This window comes from Podarcis raffonei, chromosome 4, assembly GCF_027172205.1.
Source record: "Podarcis raffonei isolate rPodRaf1 chromosome 4, rPodRaf1.pri, whole genome shotgun sequence".
NCBI classification, from domain to species: Eukaryota; Metazoa; Chordata; class Lepidosauria; order Squamata; family Lacertidae; genus Podarcis; species Podarcis raffonei.
In genome coordinates, this window is record NC_070605.1 from 71005726 (window position 1) to 71032763 (window position 27038).

The 27038-nt window shown below is 40.2% G+C and overlaps 1 protein-coding gene across 5 annotated transcripts in view; it reads left to right on the plus strand.

Moving 5' to 3' along the window:
- Positions 1-27038, plus strand: part of NLGN4X (neuroligin 4 X-linked) — a 160407-nt gene that overhangs the window by 78736 nt on the left and 54633 nt on the right. For 4 of the 5 annotated variants that reach the window (XM_053387270.1, XM_053387274.1, XM_053387275.1 and 1 more), the window contains one exon: positions 109-261. The exons of the other annotated variant lie outside the window; for it this stretch is intronic. In XM_053387270.1, the coding sequence (XP_053243245.1) occupies positions 109-261 (153 nt within the window). The remainder of the gene's footprint in view (positions 1-108; positions 262-27038) is intronic. 5 annotated transcript variants of the gene reach the window in all.

The following is a 27038-nucleotide window of genomic DNA, read 5'->3' on the forward strand; positions in this document are numbered from 1 at the left end:
GAAAATTTGCAAAAATTATTAACACTTTGCGGGGGCGGGGATAGGCAACAGTTTTCCTTTAATACTTGTATTACTTTCTTGTGTTTTCCTTACTTGTGTTCTTTTCAGACATACATGATCAGAACAGCAAGAAGCCAGTGATGGTCTACATCCATGGTGGATCATATATGGAAGGTACAGGGAATATTGTTGACGGCAGCATACTGGCCAGCTATGGAAATGTCATTGTTGTAACCATCAACTACAGGCTAGGGGTTCTAGGTAAGTTCCCCCCTTTTTTCTTTCTTAAATCAATGAGCGGTAACAGTTCTTCAGAGCCACTTCTGATTTATTTCTCTTAAACCATTTAATGGTTGATACATTCTATATGCTGGTTCATGCTGGAAAATCACAGGGGGTGTAATGGAAAGATACCCTCCTCCATGCAGTGTTTTCAGAATCTGTGGTTCTAATTTGATGGATGCATTTTATAATGAACTATGCCTATTAGTCTCTTCCATCTTCTGGGAAAGAGCACTGAGGCAAAGCTTTGTATAATCAATTCGATTTCCTTTTAGTCAACTCTTGCCACATTGGTTATTGCTTGTGTTGCTGCGTGAGGTTTTTCAGATAACATATATTAGATTGGAGAAACTGAATTATATTGGTAGGTGATGTTTTTTTCTTGAATGTAACCACTTCTGCTGTTGCCTAAATCACTGGCTGGGTCATGATGGTATGAATTCAAGGCAGCCAAGATAAGTTTTCTTTGTCACTCAGTGACTTCCTTGCCTTGGGCTGAAAACTCCTACAAACACACTCTTATAACAACCTTCCTTGCCAATAATGAGCTGGTAACAACAAACAATGAAACTACATTTGAATATAAAATATAAAATTTGCCAACATATTAGCAGATACATGTGGATTTTGTTTTGTAATGATTTGCTGGGTGGTGAGGAATGCAAACTGTGGCTACTATTCGTTTCAAAATCTCATGCTATATAAAGAATGAGTCACCTGAAGGTTGCCATTATTTTCTCACTGGCACTTGACTGAATTATGCCTGCTTTTAAGCTTCCTCATGAAAGTTAAAGGCTTCTGGTTGTTAAAATGTGGTGAAACACAGACCAGAAAATTAGTTTGCCTTATATTACTTAGCTAATAAAATAGCTATGTTTTTTATTTAAAAAAACTAATTGTTGTCTCAATAATATATTTTTATTCCCCTACTTTTGCAAAAACAACAACAAAACCATCAAGCAGGAGTGCTTTTTTAGCTTTCTGTAGTGCATCTTCATTTCCTTAAACGAACCATTACTAAAGCACTGTGATTTTGTCTATCAGTAAATAAGGCACTCAACATGGAGTTGGCCATGAAAGCAGTTGGGAATGCAACTGGCTGTGGCCAAATTGCTGACAAGAGCTAAGCATTCAAAAGCATTAGGCCTCTTTTGTTTGGCATGCACTAGTTGAGAGTTTGTTTTCAGGCTCAGTTCAACGTGCTGCTTTTAACCTTTAAGCCCTACATGGCTTAGGACCTGGTTATTTTAAGGACCACAGTATTTTCCTCACATCTGAGCCATTGCTCCAGAACCATTGATCCTATGAAGGATGGTGGGTAGATACTAGGATTAGAGGCTTTTCTGTTGTGGCACCCACCTTGCAGAATATCCACCTGCGATTCATCATACTCCAACACTTTAATGTTTTACATAGTTAGTTGAAACATGGCTATTTATTAAAGTGTTTGGCTAAGTGCCCTTTTGGTTTACTTCATTGAATTCCCACTTTGATCCTTACTTTTTACAAATGATTTTATCATTTCTCTAGTCTGTTACATTAATGTTGGTTAATCGTGATTGCCGTTGTGGTTTTAGGAGTGTTGCATATGTTATGAAATATTGTATTTTTTAAAAAAGCAGCTTTGAGTGGGATACAAGTTTTTTAAAAAATAAAATTAAATACATTAAATATATTTCATCCCCTATCCAATACCTACCTCTCAGAAGAATAACAGTGAAATTTTAACTATAGCCACTGAGAAGTAAGTATTGAATCCAATGTGTTTATTCCCAGGTAATGGGGTTAGGATCATGGTCTTGATGTGCTGGTTCTCTCATATGATATTGCGATTAAAATAAAAAAGAATAAGAAAAAATGGTTCAGCTGATGCATTGATGTTGAAGGCTGTAAGGAGCAAAAACAAACTGGCATTTGTGAGCCATGTTCATAGTTCCCACTTCTGTGCTTTGTTTGGTAGCATGCGGTTAGTTCTTAAGCAGTGTCTGCTGGGCTAGGCTGGCAGTGGCGATGATCTCTCTTCACACTTGCAGCTTAGCCTGACCAGATGAGAACACCTGGACAGTTCAGGGTTATTAGTACTTGTCTGCAATCTGGCTGTACCACAATTATGCATCTTGGTCAATCTCCACCTTTTGGCTCTCTGGCTGCCCAGCACCTGTATGTGCCTCCTCCATTCCCCTCCTCTGCACTGCTGACATATCCAAGCATATGAGTCAGTTAAGCGCATCATTGAGGGAGGGAGGCAGCTCACCCTTGCTTTAACCTGCCTCCACTTCTTGGAAGTGATGGGTGACACATAACAGCAATTTTAAATGCCACGACCCACCTCCATGCAAAATATCCTTCTGCTACCAAGTCTGTCCTCTGTCCCTGTCCCTTCTCCCACTCAGAGGCATGAGAAAACGTTGGCTCCTTGCCCGTTTCCTGTTCATGTTCCTGATTAATAAACTGGCATCTCCTGTGCATGTTGGACATTAAAAATACCTTATGGCTGGATTATTCTTGTTTGACAATGTCGCAGTTAATGCTAGCTGCCTTGAGCACTTCTTCGGATGTGGGAAGCAATATGCTAATTTCTTAACAAATAATAAAAAATGTGTTTCCTTTAATACTATCAATCACGGATGTCAGAGTAACTTGTAGGTTCGGTTTCTAGCGTGGGTAGTCATTCCACAATTGTAGTGCAAACAATGATCCTAGACTCTGCCTTCAGTCTAATTTTATAATTTTCTTTGCAGTCTGAATTGTTGGGGAGATAGATGGGCAGACATCTGTGCAAGCTAGCCAGGGGTTGAATAGTGGAGAATGCATATATGATTTTTTTTATTGAACTCATAGGAGACCACCTGTTTCCAAATGTGCATTCTGTTAAAAGCAGTGCCTAGCATCCATATTTGGATATTCCTTCAGATGGTCTTCCAGTTTATACCTGCTGTTCCTAGATTTCTGTAGTTATTCTAAAGCATGGGGCAGAAACTCAAAGTTGTTGAGCTTTTTGCCTATTTCCCAAAATTTCCCTGGACATATGGCAACCCTACTCTATGACTGCAGTCCTAAATGCACATATTCAATAGGGTTTACAGACAAAATGTAATTATGCAATCTAATAGTATATTACTAGTCCCAATAATACATTTCAGTTTGTACAATACACAAATATTTACAAATTTAACAGTTGCTTATTTTAATATTTCTTCTTCTTCACTTAGACCATTTAATATCAATGATGAAGCATGTGAACTATAACAATTTAAGTTTTGCTCTAAAGCCATCAGGCAAAGATGGGCAAGGGGGGTGTCACATGCAAACACTTCACTAAAATACAGCAGTTATGATTCATTTAAGTTAAAAGTCTTAAAACATGTTGAATTTCTGTTTTAAGCCACCTGCTAACTGAAAACAAAATTGTTGTTAAAAGCAACGCATTAGGCTGTTTGCGGTTTTTTTGTGTTCAGGAATGATTTTCCCTATCCCCACCCGTTTGTGACGTTTAAAATGTCATACCCATCTCTGCTCAGCAAGACTTCACACTCCTCTTAGTCTAGAGATTACTTAATTATATCTATTCACCTGATCCATGTTCAAGCGGTTAATAAAACTCAGCAAGAAAAGATGCCTCATATATGCCTTTATTCCCAGAGAAAGCTAACTAAGTCAGTCTCAAGATTTTGCAACATTTCATCTGCACACTGAGCCTTTCTGTAGATCTGAAATTCTGATACAACTATGCACCGAGAGGGCTGTATAAGGATCTGTTGAGTATATCGGCTGAGTCACACACTGAACTACACTAGAGTGACATGCATATATAACTGATACTCAGGATGTTTGTAAAGCTTTGTTCAGATATAGGGGAAGTAGTGAAGAAGGCAAAGACTGAATTGAGGGCCTTTCTTTCCTTCTATACTACGAATAAAACAATCACTACTAGCCAGGTTCCGTACTTTCACAAATAACAACACATGCACCAGAATAAGGCTGTGGGTAGCTATAGAGGTGGACTTGAAATGAGAGATGGAAGAGAAATGAGGTTTGGTTCACATTTTAATGCAAACCTGCTTAATTTGCACTTCCTGAAACAACACTTAAACTGAAACACAGCTATCTTGAGAAATGCACACTTTTGTGGTGTAAGTATCTCCAACTAAAAATGCATGTATCGGGGATAAAAAGTGCATATGCACGGAACATACAAAGAATCTTTATATTAGAGGGAACTGCTTGCAAAAAACATGTATATTAGGCTGAATGACATACAAAACTTAAGAGAAATATAAGCATATTTTCAGGATGTACCTTAGGCACAAGCTGCTAATACCCAATTCAAGTTATACTACCTGTTGTGGCATGTACTACACAGTTCCATTTAATTTATTACTCTCTTGGATTTTGATAATAAAATTTGCTAGTTAAATTTGCTCCTGAGGAAAAAAATGCAGCGCTTTCATGGGCAGAGGAATGGATTAACTAGAGACTAGCAGAGAAAGCTCAGATAAAAAGGTATTTTGATACAAATGGTTTCTTTGAAAGGTTGGGAGAGATTGGTTCTTCCTCCTCCTCCCCCGCCCCCAAATTGCAGCTGCAAGTGAAAGGATTATATATACAACTGATTATTAAAGTCTTCTCAGATAAACCTTCTTTAAAGTGCCAATAAGCCTGATAAAGAATATCAGCAATTTAGTATGAAATACTGCTCAAAGCAGCTGTACTTATCACCTCCCAAAAGGCAATGGATTAAATGTTGAAAAACTTACATATATTTAGACCTGAAAACCAACCAGAAGTACACCCAAACAGCTTGGATTATATTCCAGCAGCTAATTATGGACAGCTCAAGTTCGGACTGGAGTGGGGACCATAGCCATGCGTATATATGTTCAGATAATCAAAGTCTCCAAAGGTGGGCACTTGGAGAAGTAATTTGTCTCACACCTTCTGAACTTAATGCATCCATGTTTTCTGAGTGCTATGTGCATAAGACCAGGCTTCCTCAACCTCAGCCCTCCAGATGTTTTGGGCCTACAACTCCCATGATCCCTAGCTAGCAGGACCAGTGGTCAGGGATGCTGGGAATTGTAGTCTCAAAACGTCTGGAGGGCCGAGGTTGAGGAAGCCCGGCATAGACTTACTAGGCAAAATTGTATCTCTTTCTTGGCAGGGTACAGATCAGTCTGTTGGATATGGGCTCAATGCAGACAAGGCTCAAATGCACAGAAATCAGGCTGGTCCAACTGGTTGCAATCTGGCTACCTCAAGCCGAGTGTTCATTTGTACCACTTCAATCTGTGGAATGGGCACTTTGGCAGTGCTCCTTCAAATGTTCATTCTGCACCTCTAAGGCATTGCTCTTTTAGTTTGGCAGTGCCTGAAATGCCCCACCCATTGACATTAGGCAGGTGACTTCACTGTTCTGTATTCTTTTCAGCGTCTGATAAAAATGTCTCTACTTTGGTAAACTTAACCAGACATGTACAGCTGACATATATTTTAATCTGATTATAAGTTTTAATAGTGTCACCTCAACTTTCTATGCATCTGGGTAGGCTTGTCTAAACAGAAATGTTTTAGCAGGTGCTGAAAAGAGTACAGGGAATGCACCTGCTTGATCTCAATGGGCAGGGAGTGCCAAAGTGAAGGCGCTGCCACATTAAAAAACTGAGTTATTACAAATGCAGAACATGTATTATGTAGCACCTGTAGTAGTGCCAAATCCACTGATCATCATGGCTGGTTGGGCACATGTGGAGTAAGATGCTCTTGTAAGTAAGCTGGTCTCAAGATGTTAGGGTTTTATATACTAATAGTGCTGTAAGCAAGTACTTGCTCTGTCTAGGCACAGCCAAAAACCACAAGACAGCAAGTGAAAAAGCAGTATTTATTTCTTTTCTGTGCAGAAAGGACCAGCAGGGCTTTCTTTGTCCCAAATCAACTGGCCACTGGACAAAGCATTCCAAACAGTTTTATACATTTGGCACAAATTCTACACATTCCATTAAGTTACAATTTCCTATCCAATTCCTATCCAATCCAAATACTGAGTTTCCCTCACCCCATTTTCATGATTGGTCCAAATTACAAACAGTGTTAGCATGCGTACTATCATCTTTAACAGAGAGCGTAATGGGATTGGCCAATACCACACAAAGGGAGCGTTGTGAGATTGGTCACCTTTACCAAATTCTTTGGGCATGCTCAGTATGCCAGGATTTTATTTCGTAATTCCACTACAAGAGTAACACCTTGAACTTGGTGCGGAAACAGATTGACGACTGGTGCAGAGGCGTTATGTGCTGACAAGGCCTCACTGCTGTCAGCAATTATGCTGCAACATCAAGAACTCTTTGTTGGAGTCTCTTCACTGGCTGCTACACACTCTCCCCCAAGTTGATGATAATAAAACAGTAACAACAAAGCAAACAAGAGTATACAATATTCAACTGTAGGGTATCTAACCTTAAAAAACAGGGGAAATGTGCATTTCATATGAAGAGAAGAGTTTGGATTTGATATCCTGCTTTATCACTACCCTAAGGAGTCTCAAAGCGGCTAACATTCTCCTTTCCCTTCCTCCCCCACAACAAACACTCTGTGAGGTGAGTGGGGCTGAGAGACTTCAGAGAAGTGTGACTAGCCCAAGGTCACCCAGCAGCTGCATGTGGAGGAGTGGGGAATCAAACCCGGTTCACCAGATTACGAGTCCACTGCTCTGAACCACTACACCACACTGGCTCTCACATTTCCTATCTCCTTCTGGGAGATGGATTTAAAATTGGAGCAATGCATGCAGTTTTTAAAAGCACAGGAGGACATTTCTGGGTTGGAAGTGAAAGTGGACTTGCTCCTGCTTCTGAGAATATTCTGGTCTGCTTTTCAGTATCTTTCAAAAATGTAATCTTGCAGAAAAGAACGACTTTATAAATTATCCAGTTGTCAATTTTCCTTTCACAGTTATCTAAGCTTGAGATGACCAGAAGGCAGCTGTGTGGCAGGCACTTAGAACTTATTGACCATATTGCTCTCTGTGTATGTCTTTCCTTCTTGCTTTCTGTTACTGTCCTTTTCTTTTCGGTAGAAGATATAATACCTGATAAAAGTATACATTTATAATTCGAGGGGGAGGGGGAGGAATTGTTCCAGCAGGATTTTGAAAAGCAAGGCAGAGCACAAAAATACTGTGCATGCCATGAGGCATATAAAGTAGATTGCTTGTTGGAAGTGACAAGTAGCTCATAGCAAATTTCATGTAAGCATATTTCCAGCTACAGTTTTTAAAGCTTATGTGGCAGCTGTCAGTTTCTTATTAAAGTTTTTATTTTAATCAGATGTTGCTTGGGGGCGGGTGCTGGGAATTTTCACTTAGTTCCATTGTGGCATAAAAGCCCAGTTCACCACAATGTATTACACATATTCTGCTCATAAGCTGGGGTTTATAGCTGTCAATGGGCAAAGCCTCCCCAATTCTAAGTTTGGAATAGGATCATCTAAAATGATTTATTCCTCAGTCCAGGAAACTACCCCCTCCCCCCAAAAAAAGGTAATACTCAGAAAATAAATGGTATTATTTCTGTGCTGATTATGAAGTTTGAGCCCTAGCATGCTCCCAGTGACACCATCAAAAGTATAATAGAGCCTGAATGCTTGCATAATAAGATTTGATTGAAACTGTTGGATTCACACTTGATTTCATTCAACTGTCAAAGGAAGTGGAAAGGTTTAAAGAAAAAAATCATTTCCATGACAAAAGCTTGGCAGAGAAATATGAAAACCAGCTAGATTTTCTGTGCAATTTTTATTGGCATCACTGCAACCAGGGAAGATCCATCTTCGTAGTGGTGTCCTGCTTTCTTCAGGGAGACTCCCCTGTTACCTAATCTGATATTACATTGGTAGTGAGCAAAAAACCTTCCTCCATACCACCATTCCTCCCAATACTTCTGAGTTTCCATGTGCTGCTTTTAGACATTGTCACTGTTTCGTTGGATGATTCTAAAATCATTTTTGTGTATGAGTGTTTCCGTGTGCCAGAAGTGGCTTAGTCATGCTGGCCACATGATCCAGAAGCTGTACGCTGGCTCCCTTGGCCAATAAAGCACTGCAACCCCAGAGTCGGTCATGACTGGACCTTAATGGTCAGGGGTCCCTTTACCTTTACCTATTTGAAGAAAAGCCTAAATGGTCAAAAGTCTGGAGCAAAGCTTCCTCAGTGATTTCCCTGGCTTCATATTATGACTGCCTCCATAAGGTTTTCATATGGTTTCAGGATGCTGCCATTTTAGTATATAGCAGTTACAGTTAAATCTTTGTTGTTGTTGTTATCAAGGCAGTGTTATAAAAACTCATGTAAAACACTTTTGTACACTACAAAATATTTTAAATAAATGAAGCACCCGGGCTTTAGTTGATGTCGTCAGCCACACTGAATATTTGTAGAAAGCTGATTTTTCAGCAAGTGAACACACACAAAAATGATAAAAATGAAGTTATAGTAAAAATATGTAAAATTGGTAGTAAATGCAGGTTGCACCATGCGAAAATGTATATGTTTCTGGTCATAAGCTCTGCCTCAATTCTTAAAGCATTTGAAAGTGAAACCCTTTCATTTTCCCAGTATCACTTGTATGCCTGCTCCATTTTCATACATAAACTTTTGCCTGCATCTTTCTAGTATGAGACTAGTTCAGGGGTGATTCCTGCATCCCACTGTGTGCATGGCATGGCACACTCTCTACTGATCTGTTGGCCAGTTATATATAGTGAATTTGCCTGACATGTTCTGACAGTCAGAGCCAGTGTAATGGTTAGAGTGCTGGGCTAATACTGAAGAAACCAGGCTTCACATCTGCCATCAGCCATGAAGCTCGCTGAGTGACTCTGGACCAATTATCTGTCAGTCTACAGGGGTGTGATAGGGTTAAAAACAGAAGGGGGAATTAATTATAAGGAAAACAGGGTATAAATGCCATAATCAATCAATCAATCAATCAATCAATCAATCCATCCTCCTTGAAAGCTACTAGTTTGTATAACAGTATGTTTGTGCCAGAATTCAGCTTTTGAATATCTTTTCTGCAAATGCTCTTATCAGTGACAAGGTCAAAGAATGGAATCCAAAACATGGATCAGATTGTTCTGTTCTGGAGCTAAGCTTTGTGTTTTTTAATCTGGTATTTTTATGCTGTGAACTGCCCAGAGATCTATGGATGGAGGGCAGAATACAAGTTTTAATTATGACAAGAACAACAATACAAACTCCATATTTCATGCTTCCAAAAGCTGTGCTTAATGCTACCATTTTCCTTTTGAGGGAAAAGCAGTGGAATGGATCCCGTTCCAGTGCCATGATCCAATCCTGACTTGCTCCAGTTTCTTACTGAAGATCATCCGTCCCTCCCTCCAGTTGTTTCCAGTCCCCTGAACCTGATACTTGCAATAATAAAAGGCTGGATTGGAGCCCTTCTGGCTGCTTTCCTTTCAAAATAAATGTGGCAGCATTAAGCACACTTTTAGAAAATGTGATTAATGAAGTGTGTAGTTTGGCCATTAAGGTCCGGTGGGTTGATCATATAATCGGGAATCATAGAATCATAGAATCATAGAGTTGGAAGAGACCACAAGGGCCATCGAGTCCAACCCCCTGCCAAGCAGGAAACACCATCAGAGCACTCCTGACATATGGTTGTCAAGCCTTGCTTAAAGACCTCCAAAGAAGGAGACTCCACCACACTCCTTGGCAGCAAATTCCACTGTCGAACAGCTCTTACTGTCAGGAAGTTCTTCCTAATGTTTAGGTGGAATCTTCTTTCTTGTAGTTTGGATCCATTGCTCCGTGTCCGCTTCTCTGGAGCAGCAGAAAACAACCTTTCTCCCTCCTCTATGTGACATCCTTTTATATATTTGAACATGGCTATCATATCACCTCAATCAGTGTGCATGCAACATCTAAATGAAACTCAGTGTTAAATGGTGTTAGTATGTGAGTCAAATGTGTCACCAGAGGGCTAAAGAGCTAGCATAGTTTACGGAAGTTGTATGCGGCATGCTTAATCAAAGCAATCACCTCTAGAATCTTACCTGATAAAGTTAAAACAGTTTAGCCCTACTTGTTTTGTTTCCCCCTCTGCCCTTGATAGTACTCTTATAGTGGGTAAAGTGAAAGCTGTTCTATGGTTCTAACATCAACAGACATTAAGGCATAAGGAGAACGACTCTACTGAGAGAAGCCTTGATTAATTCTATTTATTAGTGGCATGTGCCATTGATAAAACAGTGTAATTTAAACAGGCAGGCTCAGCAGGAAGTTACTATGCTCCTGGGTATAATCGCCAAATTTAAGATCTAATCAGCCTTCTGGCTGGCAAGTTGTAGTTTTCTCAAGTGAGTTTTCTCTCCAGACGAAATTGCAAGGTCAGCTTCTGCTACAGAGATATTCAAGCAATGATGCACTGACGAATGTATGATATTCTGTATATTAAGCAATTTCCCCTTGATTCAGTGAACATATAGTGATGACCTTTCTGCTATTAAAATGGGGGGGGCATCCTTGTAAATTATATTTTTTCCAGATCTGCTAAGGCTAAGGAAATTCACAATCAGAAGCTTTTTTCTGTTGTGTTTATCACTTGCTGGGTCAGCAACCACAGCTGCAAATTGAATATATGTTTAAAAGTGCATTTGAATTCACATCTGCATATGACTGTTGTCTATCTTCATTGCATTGCTTTCAATATACTATGCATTCTGATTCAAATTCTGGCACAACTGGCCATCATGAGTCATTCACACCCTTTTGCGCTATTTAATCTACTACTACAGGATGTTCTATTCTTCTGCTTTTTCCTTCTGCTCCGTAAAATTACTTAAAAAATGATTTGTACAAAAATAGCTCTTCATAACTTTACAAAATATACATTTAGTCAAATTATAGTATATTGAATATTCAGAATGGATCCAGTGAAATCCATTTATGTAAGTCTAGTTTTTTCAATGGGCCTTCTTTGTGTATGATTTAGTTGGATATCACCCATAGAACCTGGAGTAAATAATCCAAACTTATTTCAACATATCTTCAGTAAAGACTTTGTATATGTCCTGGTGCAAGTCTATAAATTGTTTCTCCTGAGCATATTTTGAAACACATGGACAAAAATACATGGCGGTCTTGGTTTTTTTACTCCCTATTTTGTAAAAGCATTCTCTCCAAAGCTTTCATATGAGATCAGCTAATGTTATATGGAGTTCCAAATTTTTAAGAATTGTTACACTTATCTACAATCAAGTAAATTCTACTCACTGTAGACTCATTGAAATTAATATGGCTAAATGAGTTATATCCTTTAGTTTCAATGGGTCTGCTCTATCTTACATTGACTAAACATTCCAATTCGCCTTAGACTGAGTCTGCATCTATACCTCATACAGGGATTCTTGCTTGATACACGTTTTTTCAAGTACAGTGGTACCTCAGGTTAAGTAATTAATTCGTTCCAGAGGTCTGTAATTAACCTGAAACTGTTCTTAACCTGAAGCACCACTTTAGCTAATGGGGCCTCCTGCTGCTGCTGCGCTGCCAGAGCCCAATTTCTGTTCTCATCCTGAAGCAAAGTTCTTAACCTGAAGCACTATTCTGGGTTAGCGGAGTCTTTAATCTGAAGCCTATGTAACCTGAAGCGTATGTAACCTGAGGTACCACTGTATAAACTGGATGTCTAGAAGACCACAACAGAAAAGGCAAGATATGGTAATCATTGTTATTGATAATCCATAGTTATTTAAAACATAGCAGAATGTAAAAATGGGCATCTTGTTTCTTTTATGTCCAAGCCAAACACCTGATTAACTATCTCTTGCTGATTCTCAAAACCAACTGCTATTGATCCCTACCACCTATGATGTCCCCTCAATATATTCTCCCAAGAGACAATTATATAGCTTCTTTGTTCCCCTGAAAGTAAAGATGTAACAAACAGGATTAATGGAATCAATATTTCCAAACAAGCCAAATGAGACAATTGAAACATTAGATCTTAGACGACATTAGATCAGGACAATTTACCACAACTGTTCAAAACAAATGAAAGGTGAGACCGTGTGAAAGCACTTCTCATCTTCTCACATTTGCAAATGTTGCTGGTAAAAGGAAATTACTTAAGTGCCCTTGCTTAGCTAGCACGTGTTGATATTGCCAGGTTTTTGTTTTTAGTTTTAAACTGTGTAATGCCATAAATGTTTCAAATATGGTTACACAGGCTGGAACCCCATGCCTAATATCTCCATGTGAGTAGCAGGAACCTGTGGTATGTTGTTAAGTCAGTGGTTTAACAATATTTTTCTTTTCCCATGGAACTCTGGGAGTTTTAGCTTGTAAGGGAATAAGGGGTATTCTAAGGTTGCCAGGTTTCTTGAGGGGAAGCTATGATTGTTTGAAGTGGTACACTACCACTTTAAATGTATAGCACCTTAAATGGGTTTAAAGTGTGGAGTGGACCTATTCAAGGTGCTCGTTGTTGTGATTCACTTGCTGTGATACTGTCCCCTACCATTTTGTTAAATAAATCCTGATTCGGATCCAGAAGCAGATGAGCACTTGTGCTATGGGTTCTTCAGTTGTAGCTGCATCTGCTGTGTATGCAGGAGGTTCCAGGTTCAGTTTTCAGCATACCTTTCCTATAACCCTGGAGAGCTGCTGTCACTCAGTGAAAACAGCAATGAGCTCGATGGACCAACAGTCTGGCTCAGCATAAGGCAACTTCCTGTATTCCTATACCACCCCACTACATCACCTGTGCCTCCACAAAACTACTCTTAAGGGATGGGGGATTCTCTAGAACAGCATGTGATAGGGCACTGGGAGATGATAGGTGATATAGGACAGGGAAACTATGAGGCTGCCTTTAATGAACAGCATATTTCTGTTCATGCAAGAAATCTCTGGATCCAAGGTCATGTTTGTTGTATAATCCATGTGAAAAAGGAGAAAACCGGATAGGCAGCTTACTTCCTGTGGATGCTCAAGATCATGACAGCCACTTCAGCACAGTGCCTTCCCACACTGCGAATAGGAACATGTATGTGAATGTTGTAACCACATAGGTGGAGAAGGTCACGAGGGCTTTTACTGCAGGATGAGAAGAAGTGTAGTTCTGGATGCATGTAAGTTTAAAATCAGGGAATAAATACATTCTGAAAAAGCCTTGTTACTGCATTAGCACTAAATTACATTGGGCCATTATTGCTTTTTTGTGGAGAGCATCATCCAAATGCAATTTATGTGATAGATAAGGTGATTCTCTTTCAAGTAAAAAAGTGTAGCCACAGAAATTTACAGGGTGTAACTATGCATTTAGCTTTCCATGCCTTCTGTCTCTTCAGTGTGAGTGCTTTTCTTTGCTTCATATGTGGAACACTAACCTGGTGTTAAAGAAGGCAGTGAATCCCCTCATCATGGACAGCTCCTTGTATGTGTTAGATATCAGTGTGTGAACAGGAACATCCAGATGGGAGTGACATGCACACGTTTAATGATCTGATATTCTTCACCAATCAAGGTATGACTGAATATTCTATTACTGGACAGCATCAAGCAAATAAGAATACTTCAATGAAGGTAATTTTAGGACACTAGCTGAGTGGCAATCCCCCCCACCCCTAAAAATGCATAACACAAATTGTAATGTTGACATTGTAATGTGAGATTTCGACCAGCTTCGGCCCATCTGAAGCTGAAGCTGATACAGGCTCGTCTTATCTTGAGCCCAAGCATACACAGCGGAAGGATAAGCAGTATGTGCCACATGTGTAAACTTTATTTACACTTCTATGCAGAGAGAATACAAACGTGCATCTTGCCTCTGCGAGAGCAGAGAAGCAACTCCTCTCGGAAACAAAGAACACCGAGAGAACAGTGAAAAACAGGAAACCAGTGTACGTCACATCCAGTCTCCCATTCCCATGGGAATCCAACAGTAACTCTGACTGTGGAATGCAAAACAATGTCTTGTGACTGCAGTTGCTGCACAGTGAGGGAAATAGAAACCAACAGTTTTCACATTAGCATTGTTATTTGTTGTACCTGATCTCCCCCGCAAAGAAAAACATATTCAAACCTGATTTGAATCTTTGCAAAGCATCAATCTGATGTGCATTTTCTCCCAGTAGGGTTTGTCAGTACATAGAAGCACTGTCAAATAATTTTTAGACACATCAGTTTGTGAAGTATTTGTTTTCTTTAATTGGCTGCTGTCAGGAACAAGCCAGCAGTAAATCACATGAAGTACGTGAAGTTATCTCTTTATTAGAGAGGGGAGGGGGACAGGATCTGCACAGGAGACCCACGCCTAATGAGCATAGCAACTCTTCTTCAGTAGGTCTTGGCCCCATGAAGCAGTTGTGGGGACTGAAGGTCCCTGTCTTCTCACAGCTGCCTAAGTCCCTCTCCTCTCCAGGGTTTTCCCCCCAAACAATCTGAGAATGTGCCTGCATGCCTGTCAATGCTCCATCCTTTTTGTGCTTCTCCTGGTTCTGGGAGACCAGGAGAGAAGGGAACTTGTCGCAGCAGGAGTGGGAGACACCCATACCTCTTCACCATCTTGCTTCATCTCTGCTTCTTGGCCTCCTTCATCCTACTCTCTTGCTGCAGCTTCTCGCTCAGGTTCTGGACAGCTCTCTGCCACAGACTCCTCCCACTCACCAAGCCTTCTTACCTCTTCAGCTTCTGGCACCTTCTCCCATTCTTCTCCGTCTGACCACTCAATGTCACCCCACCACCAATCCCCTGGCTTTGAGCCTTCTTCCCTTGCAGGTTCCCCAGCTGGTTCTTCCTACCATTTCTCTTCCTTTGTGTCCAACCAGTCCAGGACAGCTGCTTCAGTTTTGCTTTGTTTTAGAATAATCTCTCCTCGGTTTCAGATTTTTCTGGGTTCTCCAGGGGAGGGTTGGGGCAGGGCACAATATGGCAACTGTGGTTCTCCCAGGGGTGTCTGAAAGTATATTTTCCAAGCCCCTGAACTTCTTCTCCCAGCCATAATACTCTGGTTACGAACTTAATTCATTCTGGAGGTCCGTTCTTAACCTGAAACCATTCTTAACCTGAGGTACCACTTTAGCTGATGGGGCCTCCCACTGCCACCATGCCGCTGCTGCGCGATTTCTGTTCTCATCCTGGGGCAAAGTTCTTAACCCGAGGTACTACTTCCGGGTTAGCAGAGTCTGTAACTCGAAGTGTTTGTAACCTGAGGTGTTTGTAACCCGAGGTACCACTGTACTTTATTGCATTTGCATCACTGTATGTTGGGGCATTTGGTAATGAACATTGTATGCACAGACACCAGCCATTCCTTGAGCACCACTCTGACATGGCTGGATGTGCATGATATCCAAAGAAATTGTATCAGTGTAATTGCTTATGACAGCAGGGGAGTGAGCATAGAAAAGGAAGCAAATGTGACTTTTGTTGCTGGAAAAAATATCCAAAGAACAGGTGAAAGGAAAGACAGGCAGGAAAAACAACAACCCAGGGTTATAGTATTCTCCTGACGATGATGATAATAATAGCTTGATTTTGTATGAATTTCTGTTTAGGGTGATATCCAAGTAAGTCATACAGAGTAGACCCATTGAAATCAACAGACTTAAGAAACTTCAATAAACTATTTTCAATGGATCTACTGTTCAATTTGACAAAGCATTAACTATTGCCCACAGTGCTTTATTTCACAAGAACTATAGAACTATTTACTTATTTAATTACTGACAGATTAATTTAAAGTTAACACAATGTTTCATGCAGCAGCACCTTGTTTCAATTTAGCAATGCTTGAGTAAGCACTGTAGCTAAGTACAGCATGCCTGCTTTGTTTCTGTCTGCCTTTTATTTCACCTGCCCTGTGGGTAGCTAAATACTACAATTTTAAGAGTTGATCATTTGTGAATAAATGTGGCCTGACACTGAGGTGGCACAGAAAAGACCTCTTAACTGGAGTTAAAAATAAGCTAGAGTGGTGATGGACAAAGTGGCCCACCAAACAAAAGAGCCTGGTATTGCTGTTTTAGAACAATCCACTACGTTTCTGCCACACCAAATAATCGAGGGCAGAAATTGCATATCTGTAAATTTCATGCCTAAATCCTAAAACAGCTGGAATCTTTAGCTCTTCTTCCTGCATCTTCACTGTCTGCTCTTTGGTTGAAGTTGGCATTCCAGTTCTTTAGCCAACATTGAGAGTTAAAAACATTTGCTTGTGATCTTGTTTTGGTCAAATGAAAAATAATTGGATTTGAATGCACTCTTTTCAATCAATAAACAGTTAATTGATGCAGAGAATTGTCTCATTAAATCTTTGTATAATGTGCATTTTACAATCACTAACACTCAGTAAGAATAATTTTGTAAAATTCAATACCAAATCTTATTACCAATCACAGTAGCCTTCTGCAAATATTTACCAGTGGGGCAGTGTGCACCAAAAAACAAACAAACACCGGGAGAGGACTGCATATCATGTTGTTCTTACATGTAAAATGTATGGTCAGAAACTGGAGTCTCATGGGCTACCAATTAACCTATCATTTGTCTGTTACCTGAGAGCAGATGAAGAAGCCCTTTAACTCTGGGGAATATCTCCATAATTGGCTTCAAGAAGGAGGAAAGATTGCTGGCAATATGTCCAGAACAGTATACTGGTATGGTATGTGCTTTCACTTTCAGCCAGATACTAGTAGGAGCAAGTGAGCAAAAGAGAGGATAGAAGGGACTTGGTGCCCCTCATTGCTATCTGCCCTAAACAGATACACTTGCCATTGTAGTTCTCACAAGTAACCTAAGTCTGTGTTTTCCAGTAAATGAATCCATTTCTACCTGATTGCTAATGATAAAGGATTATTTAAATTAAACCTTTTAAGAAGTTTTAAAAATAATTAGACATCACTATTATCTTGAAGACAGAGCCAAGAGTAATAACAGAATGGTTGCAAAAAATGAAGCAAATAACCATTTCAAACCTTCTGGAAAAGTCTGGGTGGTTAAACCAAAATAATTTTGTAAATAATAAAGTCCAACAAATGAAATTCTAATTACAGTTGGTGCAGAATAAGTTGTCCCACTGCTATACCATATGCAGGATTTCCCATCTGCATAGGAGTTTTTCATTAAACCAAATGTAAAATACCAAATGTAAAAATGTAAAATAAAAATTATGCACATGGGGCATAATTTATAGTCTCTTATTCTATGGTGCATACAGTTCCTTATTACAAGCAAGGATTTATCTGTATTAAATTAGTAAATTTCCATGATGGGAAATTTTCATATTAAAATACTATTTAGATATTTAAGAGATTTGATACTTTTCCATTTGCCTTTTGGTGTGGGGATTCTTTAATATCTATCTGCACTTACTGCATAGTACTATTTGTAGAAAATAACTTACTGGGAGTAAATCATCTCAAACAAACCCACCACAGGAAAGATGCATCCTAGTTACTGGGGGGGGGGGGAGGGCAAACAGTGGAAACTTCAAGGACTATTAGAAAATGACACAGAATCAGAAAAAGTGCACTGAAGGGAGAGGAAACAGCAGGCCTTTAGTATCCATAGGATTCCTATTGCTTGATGTCCAAACAACTCATTTATCAACTACAACTCTCACTTCCCCAAAAAACACTTACAGGTAGGAGCAACCAGGCTCGCTAATTGCTTAGAAGGTTACCTGCAAATTTTGCTTCATAACTTTCTTAATAGGAGAGCTATTTTCTCCATCAGTGTAGAATCGACTAATCTCCTTCAGACCTAGTTACAAATGATATGAAAAGTTTCCCCAAGCCATAAAAGTATTTTGATGATCAATGTGAAAATCTAGTATAATTTCACTTGCTACTCAATAGTTCTATAGGTCAAATTTATGCACGATAGCATTAAAGGTGAAATGCCCCAACACAACATTAGACTTGGTTTATATGCATACCAGAGAGCATGTGTTACAGTGCAAGCTTTGCAAGACAAGGAAAAAGTTGACATCAAACCCAGAGGGAACAATTTATACAGCCTATTACAGGAGCTGTACCTCAAACTCAAGCACAAGGAGGAGACCTGACAACACTAATCGGCTTGAGAGCAGAAGACACTGCTTCAGTGACAGGCTTTTGACCTTTAACAAAAATCAATCTCTGTGATTATGAAAGACACTAAACCTACTATAACAAACCGAAGTGCATGAGTAGCCTTTGCTAAAAGAGTAAGTGGTACCCTTCTCTCAAAAGAGAGTCTCCAAAACTAATGGAGAAAGGTAACCGTACTATGAGAGATTTCTCAGCTGCCGAATAAGAAATATCATGTTGCTTGTAAACGTTTGGAGATAAGGGAATAAGTTCCACTTCGACAGGAAATCATTCTTGCTAAATGAATTTCTACTATTTAATTGTTCATAATCTCAAGAGCATGGGGCTGGGTAGAGGGAGTGTAAGAAATGTATGGAGGCTATAGCCGAACTATCTTGAAAAGACTCTCCTCCTTGCAACAGAGGGGAGTGGTTGTGGCCGGGAGCCGGACTCCGCCTCAAGCAGGGGGCATTTGCCCCCTGCCTCCCACTCACCTGGCTGGCGCCCACGCCCTCAGCCAGGCACCCAACCAGGTGCCTTCAAGGGGGCATGTACAGCAGCCTAAATTGCTGCGGTGCCAGCCTCCAGCCCTCACTTTTCGTCATCCCGTCGCGAGTCACCCACCCTCCACTCCCTTAGAGCAGGGTTTCCAGTTTTCTTTTGGCCTTGCTATGGACCTTAGGTTGGTCGCCCTGGTTGTCCAGGGGGCCTGGTAGGAATTTTTCCATTTGCCATTAGGCTTTTTGGTTTTTTCGCCTACCTCGTAGCAATCGTCACAACTTTCGTGGTATTGGTGGGTAGGTTAGGCATTGGAATAATGTGTTGTGGTGTCGAAGGGCTAGGTGTGGCCATCGCCTGCGCTTTCAATTTTTGGGTATTCCATTAAAAGAATCCGGCGGTTGTGTATTCTGTCCGATGCCTGCTTGGCGGGAGGCCATGGCATGACCCTCGGTGACATCAGGGCTCGGTGACAGGCTCCACCTACTGGTGAATAAACCCCCTTTGTTTTTTAGACTCACCCCTCTCCGAGTGGGTGGAGTCAGCTGACGTAATCCAATGCCTAAGCCAATACCTTTTCACTTGCTGTAATCAATAAAGTTGTGGCTTTTCTTGCCCATTAACCTTATATCACGTGTCCTTGTGTTTCATTCCACTGCGCGGGGTTCGGGTCCTCGAACCACAACTAGCCATCAGTGATAACAGCATTTGGAATGAGGCCTGCTGTTTCAGCACAGGAAACATGATGGATTTGTGGCTTTCAAGAAATCAGACACATTCTGCCACAGACCTTTGAAATATACATCATTTCATGAACCTCCATCTCCAAATTCCCCAATCAGTAGGAAGTTTTGGGGGCAACTCTTTATTTAGTCCACTTTCTTCCTCTGGTGACTTTCACAATATGACAGTGTGTTTGCTCGATCACACTTCCCAAAGGGTATTTTCTGTAATTATGAAGAATTTTAAAGAAAAATAAATAGATGAAACTTCTCATTGTTATTAGGAAAAGAGAAATGAATAAATTTAAATAGGCTATACCTGAGTAAGTTATACATGAAGTAGATCCATTATAATCAGTGGACTTAGTCATGACTAATGTTATGTATTGAAGTTCTCACCCTGGCCACCAGGAGTATTGTGTATATAGTTTTCACTCAGGTCCACGTCAGTTACTTTAGGCGGGAAACCCTGGGTTGTTGTTGCTCCAATGTTGACAGCCGGCTGCCTATAAAAGCAGGCAGCTGAGCTGTTTGCGGTTCAGTTCTGTTCCAGCTTACAAATAAAGAGCTGCTTTGGAGAAATCGCTGCGTCGTCTGCTATGTCTACTCACTATTTACTAACACTATTTAATTTATTTGTAAGCTGGAACAGAACTGAACCGCAAACGACTCAGCAGCCAGCTGTCAACATTGTAGCAACAACAACCCAAGGTTTCCCGCCTAAAGTAACTGACGTGGACCTGAGTGACAACTATATACACAATACTTCTGGTGGTCAGGGTGAGAACTTCAATACATAACACCTAACATAAATACATGGATATCAATGAATGAGCTGCAGCATCATACTAGTGGGGAATACCCTCCCCTCCTTCCTACGGCCCCCTGTCTATTCCACAGAATCCCATCGAACCTTCCATAGCAGATGGGGGGGTTCAGGGAAAGGGGAGCAAAGGTAAATACCATTCAAACAAGTGGACATTTATAACACAAGTAGGATGCCACAACTGGGTGGGGGGGAATGCAACATGTGACTTTTCTACACCATTTCACTTGAAAGCTTTAAGGGTGTTTTCTTTTTAAAATATTAATTCCAAATTTAAAATGTTTTTAATAAAAAAAACTTTCTTACATTCCACATTTATCAGTTAATTTCCTGTCATTTAATTCATGTATTTTAAGAGCTTTATAGTCGCTTTATAGTGGCTTACAACAGCACAGCGAAATTGTTTTTCAAAAACGGTTTCGGTTTGTTTTGCATAATGGAACTTTATAAAAGAGGGGATTTTCTAAAATCTCTCATCATAGGAAGTCAAGTTGTTATCCTTCCCTTTATCCTTTATAATGCCATAGCATGCTGATTTGTTGGGTTAGATAGTAGTAACAAGAAATGTAAATGAGACAAATAAGTTGCATGGAATTTATCCCATATCACTGGTATCCCATCTCTTCTTTCCATAATGAAATGGCCTCATTCTGTCAATTGCAGCTTTTCTCACCCACTGACAGATCACACTCTACATTCTGTCAAAGGTTTTTGGTTTTTTTTAAGGCTCTTGCATATGGTTTCAAAAATGTTGCATTGGGGTTTAATGTTTTCCAGTTTTTAACTCAGAAATTATACCTCATATAGGAAAATAATTCAAGTGGAAATTATTCAGCTTGTGATCTGGTTCTGAATTTGCTTTCCTATACTGTATGTATTCCTTCATCCCAACTGTTTTGTACATAGGCACTGTAATATATATTTATAAATTTAGATTGACACAATATTGCCTGCCCAATGCAGTTTTTGATGACAGTGTGTAGTCCACAGCGTTGTTGTACAATGAGTCCAGCTCTACCTTTTGTGAGATGTGCTTTCACTGAACTTTTTTTATTTTATTGTATATATTTTACAAGGGGACGCGGGTGGCGCTGTGGGTAAAAGCCTCAGTGCCTAGGGCTTGCCGATCGAAAGGTCAGCGGTTCAAATCCCCGCGGCGGGGTGCGCTCCCGTTGCTCGGTCCCAGCGCCTGCCAACCTAGCAGTTCGAAAGCACCTCCGGGTGCAAGTAGATAAATAGGGACCGCTTACTAGCGGGAAGGTAAACAGCGTTTCCGTGTGCGGCTCTGGCTCGCCAGAGCAGCGATGTCACGCTGGCCACGTGACCCGGAAGTGTCTGCGGACAGCGCTGGCCCCCGGCCTCTTGAGTGAGATGGGCGCACAACCCTAGAGTCTGTCAAGACTGGCCCGTACGGGCAGGGGTACCTTTACCTTTACCTTATATATTTTACAATTTGATCCTATACATATTTTCTTTGAAGCTATTCCCTCTATATCCAATTATGCTTATATGCCAATTAATGGTGCATCAGACTGCAAGATCAGATTACAAGAAATTTATATTTGTGGGATTACATTAACCACATGGATGTGTTTAAATTAATGGTGGTGATATCATTTAATATTCTAGCAAATACTCAAATATCATTTTGCAGAACCTCTTGCCTAGACATGAAATTTCACAGTTTTAAACATAATAACATATTCTGAACTAGAGCTGCAGCCCAATTAGTCTATTAATCTACTGGTTGAATTTGAATATGGACAAATAGCATTTCTGAAGCAAGAAACATATTTTATTTGTTTTATCTAAAATTAAACTCCAGTTTTGCTAATATGTAGATTACTAAGATTCTCTTTACATCTGTTCTGAGTTGCCCAGGGGACAATCAGGGTTGGAGACAGTCCCAAGTAATAATTACTAGATTTAAAAGTGTCTAGGAATATATTTGTCCTGGAAGCTCTGAGTGCAATCTGTTTTGTAAGTAGTGTGGCTAAACCAGTTATGTCTGCTTATCTCCTATACTCCATCTTTAAAATGTTTTAAACGGTTGACTAGGACAGCAACATCACACCCAGCTTTTGTTTAATGGATTATTGAAATTAGAGGAAGCAAATGGTGCCAGCAATGTCATAAGTAAAAACCTTGTTATGTGCCTGGCTCTCCTGACATACTTTTAAACAGCCCCCTGCATTTAACTTGCAATATATCTCTTTATTATTATTTTTAAAAAATAGGCTTTTGTTAATAGTTTCTTTTATCGACACCATCAAATTAATTTGAGTTGACCTACTTTACTCCCTACAATACGTAATAGCACCTACACATATCTCTATGTACTTTAATTGAGTTTCTTATCTGATTTTTCCCCCCCTATGGCTTTCGCAGAAGGATTTGGGTTAGATTGTTGCATCTCTTGCCTTAGAGCACGAAGCTCACTGTATTGTTGCTCAGTTTCCAAGTGCCATTGTATGCAAGGATGGGAAGAAAGAGTCATTATCTCAAAAAGTACGCTGCAAGGCGGCAAGGGAGCGATTAATCTTGATTGGTTTCCCCCCACATGCCCAACACAAAATTAATTGCCACCAATTGTTCTGGTGAGCAACCATTCTGATATATGAACTACATCAGGTCCAAAGTATTAGCAGCACTACTGTTGTTTCCACTACCGTCTGATTGTACCTCTCAGTGCCTTAGGGTGGTTTTCCTACTACTTTATCAGGATAGGCAGCAGATAACAGCACATTGCTGCAAAAATGCGTAGGGATAGACCTGGCTGCAGTTGTAGGCCTCTAAAAGCTCTACAGCTTCTCTGTAGGCATGCCACATTTTTACTTACTTTTTTTTTTGCTCCTGTGCCACTTGAAGCATCCATGTCATAGGCTAGTTACCAGTGCTCTAAATAGGTCTCAGCATGAGTCATCTCCAAAAATAACACTGTAAAATGGGCTAGTCACTCACTTTCACTCCAACCTACCTTCCAGAGTTGTTGTGAGGATAAAAGGGAGAGGAGTAGAAATATGTATGCCGTCCTGAGCTCCTTGGAAGAAAGGTTGACTATAAATTCAATAAAATATATAAGTGAATCAAGTCAATATAGATTGAACTGTTTTACCATCATATAATTTCACCTCCAGGGCTGCTGAGGGTACCTTCTGCCCTTCCATTAATTTGGGAGGATGAATGGACTTCCCTGAAACTGGGAATTTCCACCTACCTTTAGATAGAAGCCCAATTCTGAACCAGGTAGCCTAGCATCTGACGTAACAGGGTTCTTCTTATTTTATTATTTATACTCAGCCCATCTGGCTGAGTTTCCCCAGCCACTCTGGGCAGCTCCCAACAGAGGACTAAAAACAGAATAAAACTTCAAACATTAAAAACTTCCCTAAACAGGGCTGCCTTCAGATGTCTTCTAAAAGTCAGATAGTTGTTTATTTCCTTGACATCTGGTGGGAGGGCGTTCCACAGGGCGGGTGCCACTACTGAGAAGGCCCTCTGCCTGGTTCCCTGTAACTCCGCAGGGAGGGAACCGCCAGAAGGCCCTTGGCGCTGGACCTCAGTCTCTGGGCTGAACGATGGGAGTGGAGACGCTCCTTCAGGTATACTGGGCCTAAATTTAAAGTTAGGGCTTTAAATGTCAGCACCAACACTTTGAATTGTGCTCAGAAATATATTGGAAGCCAATGTAGGTCTTCCAGGACCAGTATTATATGGTCTCGGCAGCCACTCCCTGTCACCAGTCTGGCTGCTGCATTCTGGATTAGTTGTAGTTTCCGGGTCACCTTCAAAAGTAGCCCCACATAGAGTGCATTGCAGTAACCCAAGCAGGAGATACCTAGAGCACACATACTCTAGCGAGACCGTCTGTGGGCAGGTAGGGTCTCAGCCTGCATACTAGATGGAGCTGTTAGACAGCTGCCCTGGACACAGAATTGACCTGAGCCACCATGGAAAGCTGTGAGTCCATGTACTGATTTATGTTAGCAAATTTGAAACATGAACTCACAAGAGGCATTCACGGGAGAATTTAGGAATAACATTGCTACATTCTTAACTCTAAGTCACAATGTGATTGAATAAGACAGGCAATGGGGCAAGTAGCTGAAAGCTAGTTTCAGCACATTCCATGAGAATGGAGAAAAGCTGCACTGGGGATTGGCTAAATTTAATTCCAGACCTTAAATTTCATTTTATACAGTTTAATAATGGTTTGTCTCAGTTTAATTCAGTTTACTGTCATAGGAGGTAATTCATACAATTACACTGAGTTACAATTTTCTCCAATGAGCCTATGCGGAGTGGGGGGGATCTACCCTGCTAAAAATTAAAGGACATTTTTCAACTGTATTTGGTTAAAAATATATAAAGTAATATAGAAAACCAGACAGGAGAAACAAAGGCAATGTGTGACTTTAAGAGAGGAGAAGCGTTTAAAATGATCTCACTGCCAGTTTATCTTGAGACCGCATGCTAGTATCCATTCTGTAACGCATTGTTACTGCATAATATTAGATCTTCTCCCAAAGGCATTAATTTTCATGCAGTAAGATCTTGCCTTTAATCCATGTTCCTATAAATGATTTTATGTCCTCTACTTATGCTTATGACTCAACCATCCTTGCTGCTATTCCCCCCCCCTTAGTTTTATCAATAGAACCAAATTGTGTTCTTAATATATCATTACATAAAACTATGCCTAGCACAAAAAACAACAACAATGGTGATGTTTGGCCAAGCTAAATGATGTTGAAATAGAAACTAAAGCTTAAATCCAACACTTTCCACACATCAGTAGTAGTACAGTTGCTGTTTTAGCCAGTGTGTTTAAGAGTGAACTTGTAGCTCATTGTCTGCAGGTTTGGTCACATGTAGAGAGTGAGTGTAGGGTTTTTCTTTCCCCACAAAATTCAGGTTGTGCCCAATTTGAGAAAAGGTCTGTATCTGCAGTCACAGATGTTGTCATGTTCCTCTAGCCAGTAAACGCTGGAAATTTGAACATAGGGATAGCTCCCCCCCCCCTCACCAAAAGAAATGAGATTCATGTATTGTGGGAATACAGGAGCATCTAAGAAGGAAAATGTGTCTGCCTGAGCTATGGCAAACCTACTTATTGTGGTGAAATTTTGTCAGCAGCTAATGATTGCTGTCATTGGCAGTACTTTGACTCAGTACCACAATTCTCATCTGCCATACCACAGCTTGCACTGGACAGAGGGAACTGGCTCAAGACAATGTCCCCCACACCATTCCTACCATTCCCCACCCCTCCACACAGAAACCGAAATGATGCTTGTACACATGGCAGACAAATGAAAATATTGAGGATCCATTCTGGATCTTTCACAACAGTTGGATTTTTGATTTTTTTTGCAGAGGAAGAAAAATGTATAATACTCTAAAACACTAGCTAAATACAGATGACATTATGTGACAGTATGCCAAACAATCAGAAAAAAGCAACTATACCACTACAAATTGTGAGTGCAGAAGCATTCTTGGGCGTGATTTAAATTTTAAAAAAAGAAAAGATAATGGTGGCTAAAGGTTTACTATATGCTTGTGAAACATGAACCACTTATAAATGCCATCTCCAACTCCACGAAAGATTCCATAAACAGTGTCTCTGAAAATTTTTACACATCACTTGGGAAGACAGGTGAACTAATATCAGTGTACTGGAAGAAGCAAAGATCACCAGTGTTGAAGCAATGATTCTTCAACATCATGTTGTGCAGATGCCTGACAATCATTTTCCAAAGCAACTACTCTATTCCAAACTTAAAAATGGAAAGCGTAATGCTGGTGGTTAACAAAAGAGGTTTAAAGACTGTCTCAAGGCAAATCTAAAAAAATGTAGTATAAACACTGACCATTGGGAAACACTGGCCTGCAAGTGCTCCACTTGAAGAACAGCCTTTACCAAAGGTGTGAGAAGACACTCAAACTCAGGACACAAGGGAGAAACGTGCTAAGAAGAAGGCACGCTTGGTAAATCCACACCGTGATCAACTCCCGCCTGGAAACCAATGTCCCCAAGGTGGAAGGACGTGTAGATCCAGAACTGACCTCCACAGTCACGTATGGACTCATTGTTATAACCGTGTTTATGGAAGACAATCTTACTCGGCTACGAGTCATTGCCAAAGAAGAAGAAGAAGACTGCAAGGCTCCTGCCCTCCTCACCTTCACAGCACTTTAACTCTTAAAAAAGGAAAAACACACTTTTTCTTTCCTTTTTTTTCAAAATACCATCTCCACAGACATAAGAACACATAAATCTAATTTAGCACATAAAAGTAGCTAGTTGAATTTACATGGGTTTTGCCAAAATTGCAATGGTGTTTTCTTGGGGGGGGGGGCAAAGTGTGGGATTCTCACCCAGTCTTTCATTGGATACTGGTCAGATTTAGGTCCAGAGATTGATGGATAATTGAACTTTTTGAAATGTGTTTTCTCTTTTTTTTTGTCCATTTAAGTCTATAATTTTATGAATCTTAATTTCAGAGTAATCACTATTAGATTTAGCAGGGCTGACTCTCAATTAAGTGTGCAGATTTTCTGCACATAGTACATATGAGCAAATAAATATCTGTTTATTATAAAACTTACTATCT